Consider the following 16470-nt stretch of genomic DNA (forward strand, 5'->3'; position numbering starts at 1 on the left):
CGTTGCAGTGGACCCTGTGTTTTATATTTGGATTGCTGGAGGTTTTGAATGCTTGTAAGTATAAGAGGGGTTACAGTTATGTTTATTGTAGCACGCTTTTAGGATCTTATGAACCGTTACTTTTTAGAAAGCATTGGAACCATTCTCTAATTTTGAGTATGCCGATGCTATAAAGTTTAAAAACTCTTGATAAGCATCTTCATTTAAGGGAGGGTTTTAAAAAATTTTTTTTTACATTTTTTTTTTATTTTTTTTCTGAATAATCAATATGTCGAGAACATTGTGTAAAAATTTTGAGTCAATTAAAGTCAAACTAACGGAGTTACAGCGTTTTAAACAACCGTATTTGGACGTATTTTCACGTATAAAAATACTTTGAATCGATTTTGCCGAAGACGTTATTTTGAAAGTCGGTGAACATCAGAACTCAAAATCTACTGAGCCGATCCTTTTCAAATTTTTAACACAAAATCTCAATATAAGTACGCAGGTAATCAGGAAGACCTTTTTTTAATTTTTAATTTTTTTTCTATTTTTAAAAAATAAATTAACAGCGATTTTTAAGCTAATATCGCACTTTTCACTTTCAAGTGCTGCCAAAAATAGACAAAAAATAAATTTAAAAAAAACTCTTCCTGATTACCTTGGGAAATTCATTATCTTTACAACGCATATCACATTTTATTTTTAAGATGATCCGTTAACGCCCTATGATGTTCACCGCAAAACAACTTTTTCTTAAGGCGCTTCGGAAGATTAACCGCCACAGGCTTATTTCTTAATATTTTTTAATAATTTTTTTTTCTAATACTCTTCAAAAGTTAAACAATAACATGCAATTAAGCTCAATAAAATAAACTTACTCATTTCGCCGCAAAAAAAGAACAAACATGGCCCTTTTTTTGATTTTTAATTCTTATATATAAAATATGTTTTTTCGCCAGAGCTTCCTTCGAAGTGTTACATGTAAGTACTTTTACATACTCTACGACTAACGGGTATATGAGCAATCTTAAAAAATGTACAAAAAATGTATAACTATCAATGGTTTTCTAAAAGTATTTTGTTTATAGTGCAATTTATTTCTGCGTTTATCTTCGAATTACCGTTACATAACCAGAAATATATTTTTATGACAAAAACCAACAAAGTAAACACTGGACTTCAATATATCTGGGTTCTGGGACTAAAAATTTACTTTTATGGAGTGAATGCTAAATAGCGAATGTTGTTCATAATTTTTAAGGTTCTATTCGGAAATTAGTAATCAGCCTACAAATCAAGTTATGAGCGTAGAAAGTAATTTCTCGTCAGGGGTGCAAGGGGTGTAACTAAATCAGTAAGCAATCTACCGAATTGGAATACTGATTAACCAGCGCACATCTCAAGTTATTAGGCACTAAATCAGTAAACAAACTACATCTGTGGCGGCATACGAAAAATTCAATGCGGTTCCGAAGAGTATCCGAGTTTCAGCAGTGAGTCAGCGCGCTTTTCACTATTGTTTTTATATAGAAGTGCGGTGGAGCGACGGAGAGCTCAGTTGGTTTTCGTTCGTTGCCGAGTTAAGTTCACCGCGATTCCACCTCCGATCCGTGGAACAGGCAGCGGTTTGTGGCAGTTTGATTCAAATTTCCGAGCTGCGGGAGCTGGAGCACTGTGTAAATGAATTTCTTGCTAAATAGTTGAACAAACCAATGTCAATAAACAATAAAAAATAACTGAATGGAACAAGCCAAAGCTGAGTTGTGACGCTTGTAATCTCTCGACGAATGCTATATTTGAGTTTTGAGTTGGGCACAGTGTTTACTAAATGCAATTAATTCTCTTTAACAGCTTAACAACCTCTCGTTAACTATACGGTACCGAAATAAAGTGAACTTGTCGCTCAGCTAAAACTACATTGCTAGCGCTTACAAAACAGCATCGGAGCGGCCAGGATGCAGACAGTCATTAAGTGAGTATCCTCCTCCTCCACACTTTGCGATTCCTGCTTTTCCCACACACCCAATCCCAATCTCAATCCCAATCCCAAGTGGTTGGCGTGGCTGGCGAAGACAGATTCGGTTTCACATATTTGAGGTGGCTATGTGTAAAAAGAAAGCTGCGCATGATTATTGAAAACACGTTTCGAGGGGCCTTCGGCTGGGACCCTGGCTTATCATAGGCACACTGGGCCATCGAGTCCGGCACACAGAAAGAAACTTCAGTGTTAAAGCCGAAATCAGAAGCACAGTTTTTGTGCCTTTGAATTAATTAGCCAGCGAACTATAATGTTTTAGGAGGCATTCTATATTCAAATTCAAATTTAACATGAGTCCGCTTAAGATAGAGCTGGGGTTTTAGATGATCGGTGGGAAGCTAGGCCATGCTGATTTTCAACTGTGCAGTGGCAATGACAAGCATAAACCCAGAGCCACCTCCCTGCAAATCTTCAGCTGGCTTTGGCTCGACATCCCCGGGTGCATCGATGGATATTTGAAAACGGGTTTTCCGCTGGCCGGGGTTCATTTTTGAGTGGGATCGGCGTTAATCGAGTTCAGTCAACCAAGTCATTGGAATCTTCACATACGGCCTGAAAGATTAATTAGTGGCGAACGACTTAAGCGATTTAATTAACGGCTTTCGATCGCGTTGATTTTGGACTTGTTCAACTGCTGTGCACTGCCAATAATCGATCTGTGCGTGTGCCATGCACTTTTGATAGGATGTCTCCTATTTTATTGTCGCTGTGCATAGCGCCTCACTCGGTTGCGAAACCGGAATTATTTGAGGTACATAACCACCGATTCCCACTGACCGAGGCCCATTGTTATTCGTCGTAGCAATTCCCTGTGAAACAATCGCAAAGCCGTACTATTTCCTTGCGAACAGTTTTGTTTAAGAAACAAACACAAATATTGGAAGAAGATAAGAATCTCAAAATTGACTTAACCCTGCAGTCACTGCTTACAAGTTAATTATATTTTTTCACTCGGCAAAGAACTTTGGACCTCAGCAAAAGAAGTTCCTCTTCTTTAGGCAAAAACAATCGTTGTTTATCAGTGTATTTCTTCCTTGTTAATTTTAATAGGTTGAAATAAACGAAATTATTTGAAGACTGCGATTTTTCTAGGTCAACGTTACGTAATCCATGTTTTGGCCCTTTTTGTTCAGTGCTTCGCGGTCTGGCCAGTCAAAGTTTTTATATTTCCAAGCCCATATAAATCATATGGCTTCGAATTTTGGCAAAACAACTATAAAACACCTTGTGAACCCCAGAAAAAAAGAAGAGCACAAAACGAAAACAAAGTCGCACCTCTGATGGAACTGCCTATCCGGTTTTACTATTCGACGAATACAAAATCTCTTTGTTTTTAACAGTTTTTGTGGCACACAGGTATCCGAACCAAGAAAAAGCCAAGAACAAAGCGCTTTCGAAGTATGAATAGTTGATTCTCTTATTGGACTCGGCTTTTATTTTTTTATAGCTGGGCAGCTATTTGCTCAAATTGCATAATTAAACGCACGCAGACCTTAGTGCAACTCCAATTATGGTCAGCACAGTTTTCTTGGCCATGCGGTTGCGTTTTCTTGGCTTTTCGTTTTCTTTTCCATGCACCGCTGAAGGTGACTTCTGCGGTTCAGAGATACTCCCTCCACCTCCGTCATTAACTGACCTTTCCCCCCTATCCAAGCCAAGGAAATTCCCTCCCAACGTAGGCTGCATAAAGCGAGTACATCAGCTATTTATTTTCGAAGCAAGATCATCGGTTTTGGGCCTTGTGCGCTTTTAGTGGATTCTGAGCACGATTGGTAGCCACTTTCTCCTCGATTTTGGTTCGTTTTCTGTCAGAGAAAGCGGGATCGATCTCGCGGGCTTATTCTAATTTTTGAGTCTGGAAGAAGCTTATTTATTTGATATCTTCTTAGGAGAAAGTGCATGCTGTCATTCTCTTCGCCTTGAGATGTGATCCAAAATCGTTCATTATAATCCGATGACAAGTGTTCCTTCAATACTTGCTTCCTGATTTGAACCCTTTCAAAAGCGCATTGTAGCACGTTCTGGTAATCAACTCATCCTGATCCCTTCCGCAACTGCTTTTCTTGAGCAGAACGCAGAGTCATTACATTGGACAGTCGCTTGCCAACATTAAGTCCAGTAATTTATGGCCCCAATGGGGAGGGGCTGGCCTGGTACCAGGTAATTCCTCTGGCTTCCTCATGGACTGCACGTGAGTCGTTGAAAACCAGTCCAATGGCTCGGTAATTCTGGCAGAAGTTCTTTGCAATTCGGGAGGATTTTGGAGCGTGTAGCTCACGTAATTGTCCGGCATTTCATTCGGCTCTCGCCCCTTCACGTTCTCGTTCCTCTGGCTTTGATTGCTGTAAGCGGCTTATTACTCATTTGGCACATAATAAAATCAGAATAATTTGCGTACTTGTCAGCCCGATGATGGATCGCCGCAACTTCGGTATTCTAAAGTACGCCGAGTTCTTGAGGAAATTGCGCGAATGCGTAATTGTTCGCTGGCTTTCGGGGGTTAACGAAACCTGGGAACGTGCCACAAGCCGAGTGGTAATGAGGAGCACTCCGAACAATACAGCTGTCTTTAATTCTTTATTTGCATTGCATTTGCATTAAAAATGTATTTAATTTGTTATTGATAATTCAATATTTGAGGTCAGGCTGCGAGTTAAAATTTCGCCGACAGTCGTAACGCTTAATGCATACTAAATACCAAATAAACGAACTTGGCCCCTCGTTTATCGATATCGGTCGCCAATACATTTTTGATGTGTGAAAATTCCCTGATTGCTTGGCATGCAAGGCGCCATTTGCACTGGCAGTGTTGGCAACAAACAGCCTTGCGACGTCTGGCAACCACTTCGGCCATTCGGCCGTTCAGGCATTTAGCCATTCGGCCTTGCCAGACTGGGGCGGACGCAGGGGGTGGTCCAGACCCCCCCAAATCTCAGACTTTTTCGAACTGCCTTACAGCACACGGTCTTTTAACCATATAAACTAAAAAAATTTTGACCGGACCCCCCAAACTAAAAAGTTTTTCGATCGGACCCCCCCAAAATTTTTTTCTGCGTCCGCCCCTGTTGCCAGAGGACACATGCTGCCAATTGAATAACCCGCCTGGGCCAATCCCGCCCGCCCCTCTGCACTCGCTCATCAGCGAGCATCCTGCGATTTGTTTGCATTGGCTGTGCCGCTTTCCGTTTTTCCGTTTTTCCGCTTTTCCGTTTTTCCGCTTTTCCACCTTTCCCTTCCCTTCCCTTCCCTTCCGTCCTGCCCGGAGCAGCCACATTAAAGGTGGAAAACTAAGTGGCACGGCGCTGGGAAAATTGCATTGTCGCTGGCTGCTCCTTCCTGCTGCAAATTGCCTTCTTCCTGCTAATAAGTAAGCTTCAAAGGTTTGTCGTCGTTCTGCAGCAGCAGCATCTGTTGCTCCGGGTCTTTCGCCTTGGCCAAGATCCATCAGCGGGCCGCAACAAATCCACTTAGGCCCTCCAAGTTCAAGCCCACAGGATAATGCGATTATTGAAATTTATTGCCGCATTGCCACCGCGCGGCAGTCAATTAGGCCATCTGTCTTTGGAAAAACAATTAGTGACTCAAATCTGTCGTTATCTTAGTGCCTTTGAGTCCTTACGTAGGTAAAAACAGATAAGAAACTTCAGTAAGCTTTTGAATGCGTAGAATTAATAGATTTGCACTCTTCACGTTTATTTTGTGGTGGGAGAGTGTTTTTGGTGAGCGACTCAATAGCTGAAACATTTTTCAATGTCTGAACGCGATTTGATATCGATCTGCTGTTTGTCACAAGTTGTAAGGTAAATGTTTCTGGAAATCCTCTTAGGCTTATTTAGAATCAAAGGTGTCATAGCAGGCACATAGTGAAATTCGACCGCTTCGATCGCTCCTGTGCGTGGGACTGCGGAGAAGAGTTCTCGGCAGGGTGAGATCCACTTGCCAAATGAATCTCGGCTGCAGTCCGTGACCCCTTAATGAGCGCACACACTCAAAGGCGGACAGTGGGGCTCGGTTAAGAGAAACCGCATTTGCGAGTGCTCGAAATATTCGTGGGGCAATTAAAAGCGAGCAGCAGCAATTCGGACAAGTAAGCAACGCCTGAATCTTAGTCGGAATCGCCATCGCCATCGCATTCGCGCTCAACGAAATTAAAATGTATTAGGTAATTGTGTCTGTGGCACAAATTAACACTTGAAAGGCAATTTGTCGTATCACTTTGTTTGGGCATTACGAAAAACCCAGCAGCAGCTGAACTGCGAGTGGCCACTGAGAAAATGAGGCTACCAGTTGCACGTGTCGCCGTAAAAAGGCTCTAAACTGGACAAATATATTTCAGATTTGGAACTGAAAGACAGATCCAGGTTGATTCATACAAGCTGGTTTCCCAGCAATGACTAAACAATGGTAATAGATTAGGGGAAACCTTAAAAACCAGCCCAAAACCATTTATTTATGCTTCAAAAAACTCTTTTTGCTGCAAGTGTGCCAATTCCTGCGGTGCAATTCTATTGTAATTGTCGAACCAAAGAAGTTTTTAAACAAGGTGAGTGCCTACCTTTTTTTAAGTGCGGATAACAAATGGGAAGAGGCTTATGATTTGTAGGCACTTTAAATGGATATCTGTCAATCAGGGCTGGGCATATTAATAAACACAACGGCCAGCGACACCGAAAACTATCAAAAACATATTAAGAGCCAAACAATGAAACCCGGCGCAAAAGTTGCCAAACGCCAAACGCCACTCACTCAACACAGATAGTCGGCACACATGTGCGATTTCACGTGTGCATATTACGCCGTGTGCCTCGCTTTTTGTTTTTGTGCTTTTTTCTGGGCGGGAGCTGACGTATGGGTTGCCACGTCAATGGCAGAGGCACGCCGCCTGCACTTGACACATTTATTGGCAACGCAGGCGGCAGACAAAAGCAGGGCTTCAAGCTGGCCGGCCCATTGAAACGGGCCCCTCCCCCTCGCCACCGCCTTAGCCCTCCGCCCACCGGCCCTTACATAACGTACAACGTCGGTGGCACTTGGGGCTCACGGCCGAGAGAGTGCGATGCCACACCCGACCCCTGTCCCTTTCCCCTCTCCCCACTCCCCTCTCCTCTCTCCCCTTTCCCCTTCCACCTGTGCGGCACGTCCGCCGGAATTCCGGGTGTCGAGCTGGGACTGCCCTCCGATGGTCGTGATCCCCGGCTGCGATAAGACGGGCGAAGGAGATGCACGATCCGCCTGTAGACCCGCCTAATTGGCTAGGATTGTGCTGCGCAACGATCAGTAGTCATATCTCATATTTGGCAGCTCACCGGTTACGAGCCGGGTTATACAACGGCCCGAGTCTTACAAGCCTGCTAATTAGCGAGATGCATTCAATCATGTTTAATTCGTGTTTACTCCCACGTCAGGAAATAACAGACAGCATCTGAGCTCCGTCGCCAAGAGGAGCTCTTCTCGTTCGTTTTGGCCTCATAAGTGCTTGGCTCCAGTAATGGGTTTCCAAATAAACAACTCAAACGCCTCGGAAGGTTACGGTTTCCGAAGGGAAATGGAGATTCTAGGGAAATGCGTCAGAAGTCAGTCGATATACCTTGAAGTTCGCCGTATGTTTAACCTACTAAGCCCGAGTCACAGTCCTGTGACCCAGGGAGTACAAGGGTGTTTCCCATTAGCGAATTTCGCCCTAGAAAACGCTGGAAAAGAAGTTTGTAAGGAAAACGACCGTGTTGTTAGGAGTACAAAATAAAAGTGATTCTTTAATACAAGGTAATTAGAAGTACATGAGAATGTGTGTGTTCGTCAGAGTTCTGGCATGTTGGCGATTTGTTGTTGTCCATCAGCACTAGGGTCGCCGGGTCTGCTGTTATTCTGTGGCCAGTGACAGGGGTATGTTAACTATGGCATGTTAACTCCGGGTCCGCTGTTATCATGTGGCCAGTGAGAGGGGTATGTTAACTAGGTGTATGTTAACTCCCGTACCCTAAGATCTGGCATTAGTTTGTTAGTTAATTACTATTGGCGCACTTTGTGGGCTCAACTTCCGTGCCAGGCAATCCAGGACACTACCTCCGATTTAAAACCGTGCCACAGTGTCGTTCAACTTTGCAAACTGCGTATCAATACGGCCATTAATCGCTGGCCAGAAAATGGACAAATCAATTGCGAAACTGGTTTGTGGGTTGACTTGACTTTATCTTACGAAATGTCGAAATTCTCGCCAGTTTTGCCGGTGTGTAATTCATTAAGCGGCCAGTACTCTACAATACAATTGAGGTTTAAATTGGGAGCTGTGAATAAATTAGAAGCCCGTAAAGTTTTAAAATAAACGCTCAGTAAAATCGGATACAGAAGTTGGGGAACATCCGCAGTGCATAGTATATTGGCAAATATTAGTTAGTTCTTTAAAATCCCCCAGAACAGACATATTAATCATGATCCGTTTAGTCATTAAGTTTTTTTTTTGGATCTTGCTATTCCGTGTCATTAGCGTTGGGGAAAAGTTCAGCCCCATTAAACCGGATAATTGATTAAAAACGTGTGACTTGCAGGGACATTTATTCAAGTACGGCCGTCTGATCAGAGACGGAATCTGCGGAATCTTCTATTTGCTGGCCGAAAACGGATTGATTCACGGCCCGTGACCTAATCGCCTATTAAACGTAGTTACTTTTGGCGTTATTATGTTACAGCTCTCACAATAATTGAAGCGTGCAAAAATTCATCACTTTTTCGAATCTGTTTTCGGTTCGCCACTGATTGCGCTTTTTTACTCTGATCCACGTAGACTTCGACCACGGAAATGGGTGGGCATTAAAAAGCATTCTGCCCGTGGGTTGCGTGTGTGAATTCCAGCAAACACAGGCACTCAAATGTCGTAACGAGTTCGGCGGCCGAATGACTTTTCAAACTTGCGAGTTCGAATTTTAACCAGTCGAACAACAAAATAACAACCATTATGGCCGTACATTGCCAAATCGAATCGGAAGTTGGCCAACAATTACACTCAGTGCGGAAAGTGTTTGGGGTCAAATGAATCCATTGGAACAAGAACAGCAATTTTCTGCTTTGATCATTGTAACATGCACTGGAGGACTGCGAATTGTTTCGTAGTGTCACACAATTGAATAGTTGCAATGTGGCAAAATTATAGACAGCAATAATTATAACAACAACCTTATTCTACACAATCACGAAAATACAAACTGCCATTAGATTTCGGTGAGCTGGAATATGTCACGTAGAAGGTGCGCTTTCGCAAGTCTTAAAACTAAACTGCCGCTGCTTGGAGTTCGTTTCCCTACATTTCCAAATCGCTAAATATATAATAGATAATATATTTAATAAGCCTCCCCTTCCTTTGCTCCCAAGCCATGCATTAAAATGTGGGTAATACTTGTGTGCACTGAAACGGAAAGCTGCTGGCGGCATAGAGAAGCTTTTTTATCACTCGTGATCGGCCTTGACTAACCGAGCTCTTGTTGTTTGTGTGCCCCCACAGGAACCCCAACTGGTGGCGCAGGCGCACCAAGCTGGAGAGGAGTCTGCTGGTGGTCAGCGGCATCCTGTTCGTGGTCGCAGCCGCCGGATTCGGGCTCTGGGCGAGCGAGGCTCTGAGGGCGGCCGGCGCTCCGGAGAGTCCGCAGGCCACCGCCCTGCTCGGCGACAGCACCACGATCAACAAGGTGCCCCCGGGCAGCGCCGCCGACAAGGGCAAGTCGGGGGTGGACCCCAGTGAGGTGTGCCTCACCCAGGAGTGCATCCACACGGCCTCCATCGTGCTGCGCAAGATGCGGCCCGAGGTGGAGCCGTGCGACAACTTCTACGAGTTCGCCTGCGGCACCTACCTCGAGGAGGAGAACATCCCCGATGACAAGGTCGCGATCAGCACCTTCTCGGTGATCTCCGACAAGCTGCAGGAGCAGCTGAAGGACATCATCACCGCGGAGCGCCCGGAGTCGGAGCCGAAGCACTTCCGCCTGCCCAACCTGCTCTACAAGGCCTGCATGAACAAGAGTGAGTAGCGATTCAGCATAGAATTGATGATCTTGGAAAAAAGTATAAGCTTTGTCGTACTTTTTGGAACGCAAAATCCAACTCCTTCGAGCGATTGAATTTTTTTTCGAAATTCAATCCAGTGTGAAATTATCTAATTTCAGAAACAAACATTTCAAAATGAGTTTTTAAACTAATTATGAAATAACGATGAGTTGATAAATATATCGATCTAGAGTTAAAATGTATTCAGTCGTTGACCTTGGAGTCAAAGCGGTACAGTTTGCGATATACAATTTAGATACGTAGTGATACGTAATACTAATGACACGAATTGCTTTGATGGTACAACAAGTGATATGATTTAAATTATAAAATCAATTATTTCTCTGAGTCCAACTAGTCCATTATGATACATTTTTATAATGCCTTTGCAAAAGTAGTTGCTCTTATCTAGTCACGTTGCTAACTAAATCTGTTCCCTTGCAGCTCTCATTGAAAGCCTGGGCGCCGAGCCCATCACTCGGGTGGCTGAAAAGCTGGGCGGCTGGCCTCTGATCAAGGGAGAGGGCTGGAACGCGGACGACAGCTGGACCTGGCAGGAGCAGGTCAAGAAGTTCCGCAAGGCCGGGTTCAGCATGGACTACATCATCGACTTCTCCATTGGCGTGGATCTGCAGAACAGCACCAAGCGCCTTATAGATGTGAGTACTCCCCAAATTAAGATGAACTCGAGTTAGGTTCTGGTTTGCAGTGTGAGGATTAGGAATGATTACTTATAAAGGATACTCGTACATTGCATTGTGTATCGGCTGTTTCAATTAATTTTGTAATTGTGTAATTGCATAACAGTCTTCCTATCATTACCAGTTGGGTCGCTGAGTCCTCCGCTAAAGAAAAGAAAAACCCGTATCACCTTTTGAGCTATTTAAAAAGTACATATGTCCCTCTGAATTTCAGTTGGACCAGTCGGCGCTGGCCCTGAGTCGCGAGTACCTGGTAAAGGGCTTCAACGAGACCCTGGTGAAGGCCTACTACGACTACATGGTGGACATCGCCGTGCTCTTCGGGGCCAACAGGGAGCTGGCCAAGACGGAACTGCTGAGCTCGCTGGAGTTCGAGATGGCCCTGGCCAACGTGAGTTTGTGGCACGCGAAGCCGGCAATCCAGGAGTACCCATTGTCTCTCCATCTTTCTCCCGCAGATCTCCTGGCCCAACGAGAAGCGGCGCAACTCCTCGGAGCTGTACAACCTGAGGACTCCGGCCCAGCTGCAGGCGGCCTATCCGTACGTGCAGTGGGTGGACTACATGAACGCGCTGCTGCCGGAGGGACTGGTCGTGGCCGCGGACGAGATGATCAACCTGTCGGTGCCCAGCTTCTTCGAGGACCTCGGCAAGCTGCTGGCCAAGACGCCGAAGCGGGTGATCGCCAACTACATGTTCTGGCGCATCCACGGCTTCTCGGTGGGCTTCCTCAGCGAGGAGTTCCGCAAGCGGCAGCTGCAGTACGCCACCGCCCTCTCCGGCCGCCAGGAGCAGGAGGCCCGCTGGAAGGAGTGCGTGGACATCGCCACTGGCAGGTTAGTCGTTAGTCGCCCGCCCCTCACCACCCCATTCCAGGGTCAAGGTCATCGGGGCTGCCTGTATCTCTCGTATCTCGTATTTCGTATCTCTGCCTTGTTTCTGTATCTTCTCTTGATTTCTTTGTGATTTGCAGCATGGATGAAGAATCCGAAGAAGATTTCGATAGGTACTTATTTAGAGAATTGCATTAACGATTTCTCGCATCAGAGAAAAACACAAGCACAACAACACACACATCACGCACAGTCAAGGGACACACTTCACCGAACACACGCATTCCAAAATCCACAATGTTTACTAGATTCGTAATTGTTTTAGCCCTGAACAATTCTAGAAATGGTTTCACTTTACAGTACGAAAAATGGCAATCTTCATTCGGGATGATCCAATGTTTATAATGTTTCACTCTCAGTAAAGACCTTAGTTTTTCAAGGGAAATTAAGACTGTCGCCGACGAAACTATTACATTGCTACATAAAATCAGGTATTCAGCACAGAAGCCTTGTTTGGAATTTGTATTTACAAGAAACGGAGAGTGTCAGGTTTTAAATTTCTAATGCAATTTTCGTAGAACTTATATTTTCTCTAAGCAAACAGGACCAAAAGCGTTTTACACTAACAATGTTTTGGGATAAGTAAGTTAGCGATAACTTAAAAAACTAATCAGCTTTTAATTTGTAAACACTTTAAAGATGGGGTAAGAGAATTGTTTTAGGGAAGAAGACTGTTTCGTTGTTAAGAACTAAATTCCTTTAACTATGCATTCCTTGGCCACATCATATATAGCATACTTTCTTGCTAGATATAAAACATTGAGAGCATTACCCATTAAACTCATTTCTGGAGTGGAATTGATAACCTTCCTGGGCATGAGGAATATCGATTTAACAATAAGTGTTTGGGTGAGAGGGCTTGTTCATTATTCTGTGATATAGACGGACATCGGTGATCATTGCCCGTGTGCACCTCAGTAGAGGCACGTGGGGCCGAGATGCACTCGACACCCCATCTTCCCCCACTGCACACTGTGCCGACAGACCCCAGTCGTGAGTCCTAATACGCATGTTCACTTTGTGTTTCGCTTTCACGCCAACTCTCCAACCCACCATTCTAACAACTGCACACCTCCAACCTCCAACCAACCATCGCCAACAACCGACATCCCATTGAATCGATTCGCACCACGCGCCATCTAATCAACCGGTTATCAAATCGCATCCCAGCCTCGGCATTTCCGTGGGATCGCTCTACGTCCGCAAGCACTTCCACAAGGACTCGAAGGCCAACGCCCTGGAGATGGTCAACGACATCCGCGACGTTTTCAACGACATCCTCGACGAGGTCAACTGGATGGATGCCAAGACCAAGAAGGAGGCCAAGGAGAAGCTGCACAGCATGGCCACCCACATCGGCTACCCGGACGAGATGCTCGACAACGAGAAGCTGGCCAAGTACTACGCCAAGCTGGACATCGACCCCGACCAGTACTTCCAGTCCTTCCTGGGCATGAACATCTTCGGCACCAACTACTCCTTCAACAAGCTGCGCCTGCCGGTCAACAAGACGGACTGGGTGCGCCACGCCCGTCCTGCGATCGTGAACGCCTTCTACTCCTCCCTCGAGAACAGCATCCGTAAGTGAAGCTCTGGTTTATTACATCTGGAGATAAGCTCCCATACCGTAACTTCTGGCTGGTAGGATAGCTTCTTTAATGACAATAAAAGATCCCACCTGCTAAAGAAGCCGAAGTTCGGAAGATTTTAGTTAGATTTGATTAGACTAATTTCATTGCAAAAATTCTTTTGTGAATTAAAAGAAGAGTAAACTTAAACTGGTAAGCTGGATTTAGTCAATGATAAGATAACCATAATTCAATGATATATAATGATACAGTATACCAATCACATTTCCTTGATCTCTCTGATAGAAACGGTTAAAGTTAGTTAAGCAATAACAATAGGTGATGTTAATTAGAGTATCTAAAGAGTTGTGTGGTTTCCATGGAAAATTGATAATGAATAGTTAACATATACTCTTCAGTTGGAAACGCTTTTCGTAGTAGAGTTCTGGAGCTAATCCTTGTTCCCAACAGAGTTCCCGGCCGGCATCCTGCAGGGACACTTTTTCAACGCCCAGAGGCCCAAGTACATGAACTTCGGCGCCATCGGCTACGTGATCGGCCACGAGATCACCCACGGCTTCGACGACCAGGGTCGCCAGTTCGATGTGAAGGGCAACCTGCGGGACTGGTGGCAGCCGGACACCCAGAAGGCCTACCTGGCCAAGGCGAAGTGCATCATCGAGCAGTACGGCAACTACACGGAGCGGGCGACGGGTCTTAACGTAGGTGATTCCCTCCCTAACCGCTCCCAAGTGCTAACCTCTCGCTGACTACTCGACAGCTGAACGGAATCAACACGCAGGGCGAAAACATCGCCGACAACGGCGGCGTCAAGGAGTCCTACATCGCGTACCGGAGGTGGGCTCAGAAGCACGGACCGGAGCCGAAGCTCCCCGGCCTGGACTTCACGCCGGAGCAGATGTTCTGGGTGGCAGCCGGCCAAACCTGGTGCGCCAAGTATCGTAAAGGTAAAATCAGTTTGGATCTACCTTACAGGTAGAGGTGAAAGCCACAAGATTGGGGGTTTTCATTTTCATCTTTTGTCTTTGTTTTCCTGAATTCAGTTTTTCATAGTCTCGTAAATATCCATGAAATTTGGCATACAATTTTTATTACGCTTTGAAAAGAAAACCTAAAACCTAAACATTTAGAACTAACGAGTTCAGTACCCAAAGTCGCAATAAACCTAATTAACTAATTAAAGGTACAGTCGAATCCCGATAATTCGTACCCCGCTAAATCAAAAATCGCGATAATTCGTAAAAAATTCTGTTCCCTTGAAAAAAATCCCTTGAAAAAAATCTCGATAAATCGAATTCCCGTCTAATTCGTAAAAAAAGTGATCCCCTTGCCATTTCGAATAATCGGGACTCGACTGTATATACAAATCTGTGCTTAGGAAAGGTATAAGGAAATAATATCTTGGTAGAATAATAGTTATCCAAATGTGTTGCCTAGGTCTTCGACACCTAGTGTGGTTCTTATAAATAAGTTTTGTCTGGCAAGATCATTTAAAGCAAATCCAAATAAAATAGTAAGATGTTCTCGGGTGGACCTTTGGTATTACCAAGTTAACTATATGCCACTTTTCAATATCTACGTAATTGTTTCAGAATCTCTCAAGATGCGTATTACCACCGGCGTACACTCGCCCTCCGAGTTCCGTGTCCTGGGTTCGCTCAGCAACATGAAGGACTTTGCCAAGGACTTCCAGTGTCCAGAGGGCTCGCCCATGAATCCCGTTCAGAAGTGCGAAGTGTGGTAGGATCTGTTCCGGCTTGAATTACGGGTCATTGTGTCCCCGCGGCGCAACAAGTAATATAATGCATGGAATGCCAGCGATCAAGCCCGATTTTAGAAGGGCTAATCTCAAGTAGAAATACAAATACAATACCAAGCGTATCTATGCTAAGTGTGCACTATGTAAAAATCGTATTTAATAAAACAAATTGTTTATATGTGATATGTTCTCAATCATTACTTTTAGTTTTTACTAGTCCGGAAGTAAAACTCTGTTTAAAAGCTTTAGATACTTTATTTTTAACGTCGTTGCAGTATTTTTCCTATTTTATTTATAATGTTCTTTAATTCCTCCCATTGTTCCTTTGGGAGCTACATGACAAAATCTTCGGTTTTTAAGAAAATTAAATTTGTGTAAAACGAGAACTTTTTGATGTGAGCAATAGATGTCGACATTTTAATATTATGATAACTGTTGAGCTTCCATTATGCGCAGTCGATCGGCGACGACATATGTATGTCTTTCCTATGGCAGCTAAATGCTTTACTAGTCCGATTTTTATGATTTTATACCCTTGCAGAGCAAAGGCCCAGCAAAATTTAGGCCAGAAGTTTGTTTTAAAGCTATCTTGCTGAAACTTTCCCAAAAGTTGTGCACGCAGAGTATAAGTCGGAATGGGCCGGATCGGCCGATCGGATAGCTCCTATTCAAGAGAATGAACGATTGACTGGATTTCTTCCAGATGGCGTTTCTATTGAATTCCGAATTAAGAAAAAATGCGCTTTTTTGTATATTATTTCTCGTTATATATAAAAAGTTCGATAATTTTACGTAGTTTAAGAATACGTTTTAAAAAAAAATAAATATTAGGTTCCCTCGATCTTGTAGAGGATCTCCTAAAGGTCCATTTCAAAAAGGTGTTTTGCGGTGAGGAAGATACCTGTGATCCAAATTATCAGATACAAATCAGAAATGCAAAAGAACGAAAGGATTAACTAAAGGATAGATAAATACCGGTAATGACACGGGGAGTTTTCTAAATTTTGATTTTAGACAAAATGACGCATTTCCAAGCGTTAAACTTGTTTTTTGGCACGAAAATTTAGTGACTAAAAAAAATCGACATTTTTATCAGAACCAAAATTTCTCGTGCCATTACCTGAAAAAATATCTAAGAGCCTGTAAAAATTTCAAGTCAATCGGTCAAGCCGTCTCGGAGAAATTTTTCTCACCGACTTTGAAAACATAGTTTCGAAAAAAACGCGTTTAAAGTTTTGGCTACTATTTGAACTACGTTGGAGATGTCTTTACAAATACGCTCATTACTCCAAAACAATTTACTGGATTACTTTAAAATTTTCAGACAATATTTTTAAATGTTTATACATACATTCAAAATCACCAAAACGAAAAATTTTGATTTTTTCTAAATTATATATAAGTATGGATTATGATATGATCAAATATTTTGAATTTTCAATTTTGAACTCCTTTCCACTATATTCGAACAG

At 43.7% G+C, this 16470-nt stretch overlaps 1 protein-coding gene and 1 long non-coding RNA gene across 3 annotated transcripts; one reads left to right on the forward strand and one right to left on the reverse strand.

Moving 5' to 3' along the window:
* Positions 1 to 1530: 1530 nt before the first annotated feature.
* LOC108091385 (neprilysin-2) lies at positions 1531 to 15181 on the forward strand. Of its 2 annotated transcripts, XM_017190567.2 has the most exons (11): positions 1531 to 1661; positions 1837 to 1957; positions 9519 to 10033; positions 10502 to 10716; positions 10973 to 11149; positions 11217 to 11593; positions 11731 to 11763; positions 12821 to 13230; positions 13690 to 13940; positions 14000 to 14186; positions 14832 to 15181. In XM_017190567.2, exons 2-11 carry the CDS (start codon positions 1941 to 1943, stop codon positions 14981 to 14983), a joined length of 2334 nt encoding a protein of 777 aa, XP_017046056.1. In that variant the 5' UTR covers positions 1531 to 1661; positions 1837 to 1940; the 3' UTR covers positions 14984 to 15181. The 2 variants fall into 2 exon arrangements, with proteins under 2 accessions (XP_017046056.1, XP_017046057.1); XM_017190568.2 differs by lacking the exon at positions 11731 to 11763.
* On the reverse strand, positions 3700 to 4959 carry LOC108091387. Its single transcript, XR_001771391.2, has 2 exons — positions 4422 to 4959; positions 3700 to 4365 (listed from the first exon to the last, which is right to left on the reverse strand). It is a non-coding gene; the product is annotated as an uncharacterized LOC108091387 (long non-coding RNA).
* Positions 15182 to 16470: the final 1289 nt, after the last annotated feature.

Source organism: Drosophila ficusphila, unplaced genomic scaffold (genome assembly GCF_018152265.1).
Source record: "Drosophila ficusphila isolate 14025-0441.05 unplaced genomic scaffold, ASM1815226v1 contig_791, whole genome shotgun sequence".
In the NCBI taxonomy this organism is placed as follows: domain Eukaryota; kingdom Metazoa; phylum Arthropoda; class Insecta; order Diptera; family Drosophilidae; genus Drosophila; species Drosophila ficusphila.